The sequence below is a fragment of the Gekko japonicus genome, unplaced genomic scaffold (assembly GCF_001447785.1).
Source record: "Gekko japonicus isolate JY-2015 unplaced genomic scaffold, Gekko_japonicus_V1.1 scaffold3062, whole genome shotgun sequence".
NCBI classification, from domain to species: domain Eukaryota; kingdom Metazoa; phylum Chordata; class Lepidosauria; order Squamata; family Gekkonidae; genus Gekko; species Gekko japonicus.
In genome coordinates, this window is record NW_015167147.1 from 87,827 (window position 1) to 88,389 (window position 563).

The window sequence follows — 563 nt, forward strand, 5'->3', positions numbered from 1 at the left end:
ATTATGAAGAATGGAGGGGGGGGGGGGGGTTAGGCACCGGTCTCTGCGGGAGGGAGACCCGGAAAGTGCTGCTGCTGCTGCTGCGCCTCCTCGTGCAGCCCGGCTGGAGTTAGATGGACGGAGAGGAGGGGCCCGCCGCGTACGGGTCCCCGGCGGGACCAATCCCTCCGCGTTCGCTGCCGCCGCCCTCACCAGCTCCCCGGCCGCTAGCGCCGCCTCCAGTCCTTCCAGCCGCTCCGCGTCGCTCTCGGCCTCCCGCAGCAGGCCCCGCACGTATCCCCCGTACACGTCCCCGTCCAGCCCCAGCGCCTCCAGCCGCCCCTCCAGCCACGGGTCGAATCCGCAGCGCGCCGCCATCTTGGGTCCTCTCCAGGCCGGGAGGGCGGGGAGCCGTCCCTCCCCCGCGCGTGCGCAGTCGCCGAGGCGCAGCAGAGGCGAGAGACCGGCTCGGCGGCGCGCACGCGCCGTGGGGAAACCATGGCAACGGGGGAAGAAAGTCTCCGGATTTAAAATATTAAAGGGGGGGGGGGCGCGAGGGAGGGGGTCCAGTATTGACATCAGCA

The 563-nt window shown here is 71.0% G+C and overlaps 1 protein-coding gene across 1 annotated transcript in view; it reads right to left on the reverse strand.

The window, feature by feature from the left end:
- CCDC43 (coiled-coil domain containing 43) overlaps positions 1–384 on the reverse strand; it is an 11,598-nt gene extending 11,214 nt beyond the window's left edge. The window contains exon 1 of the mRNA XM_015413078.1: positions 193–384. Coding sequence (XP_015268564.1) covers positions 193–357 — 165 coding nt within the window. The 5' untranslated portion in view covers positions 358–384. The remainder of the gene's footprint in view (positions 1–192) is intronic.
- Between the last annotated feature and the right edge of the window lie 179 nt (positions 385–563).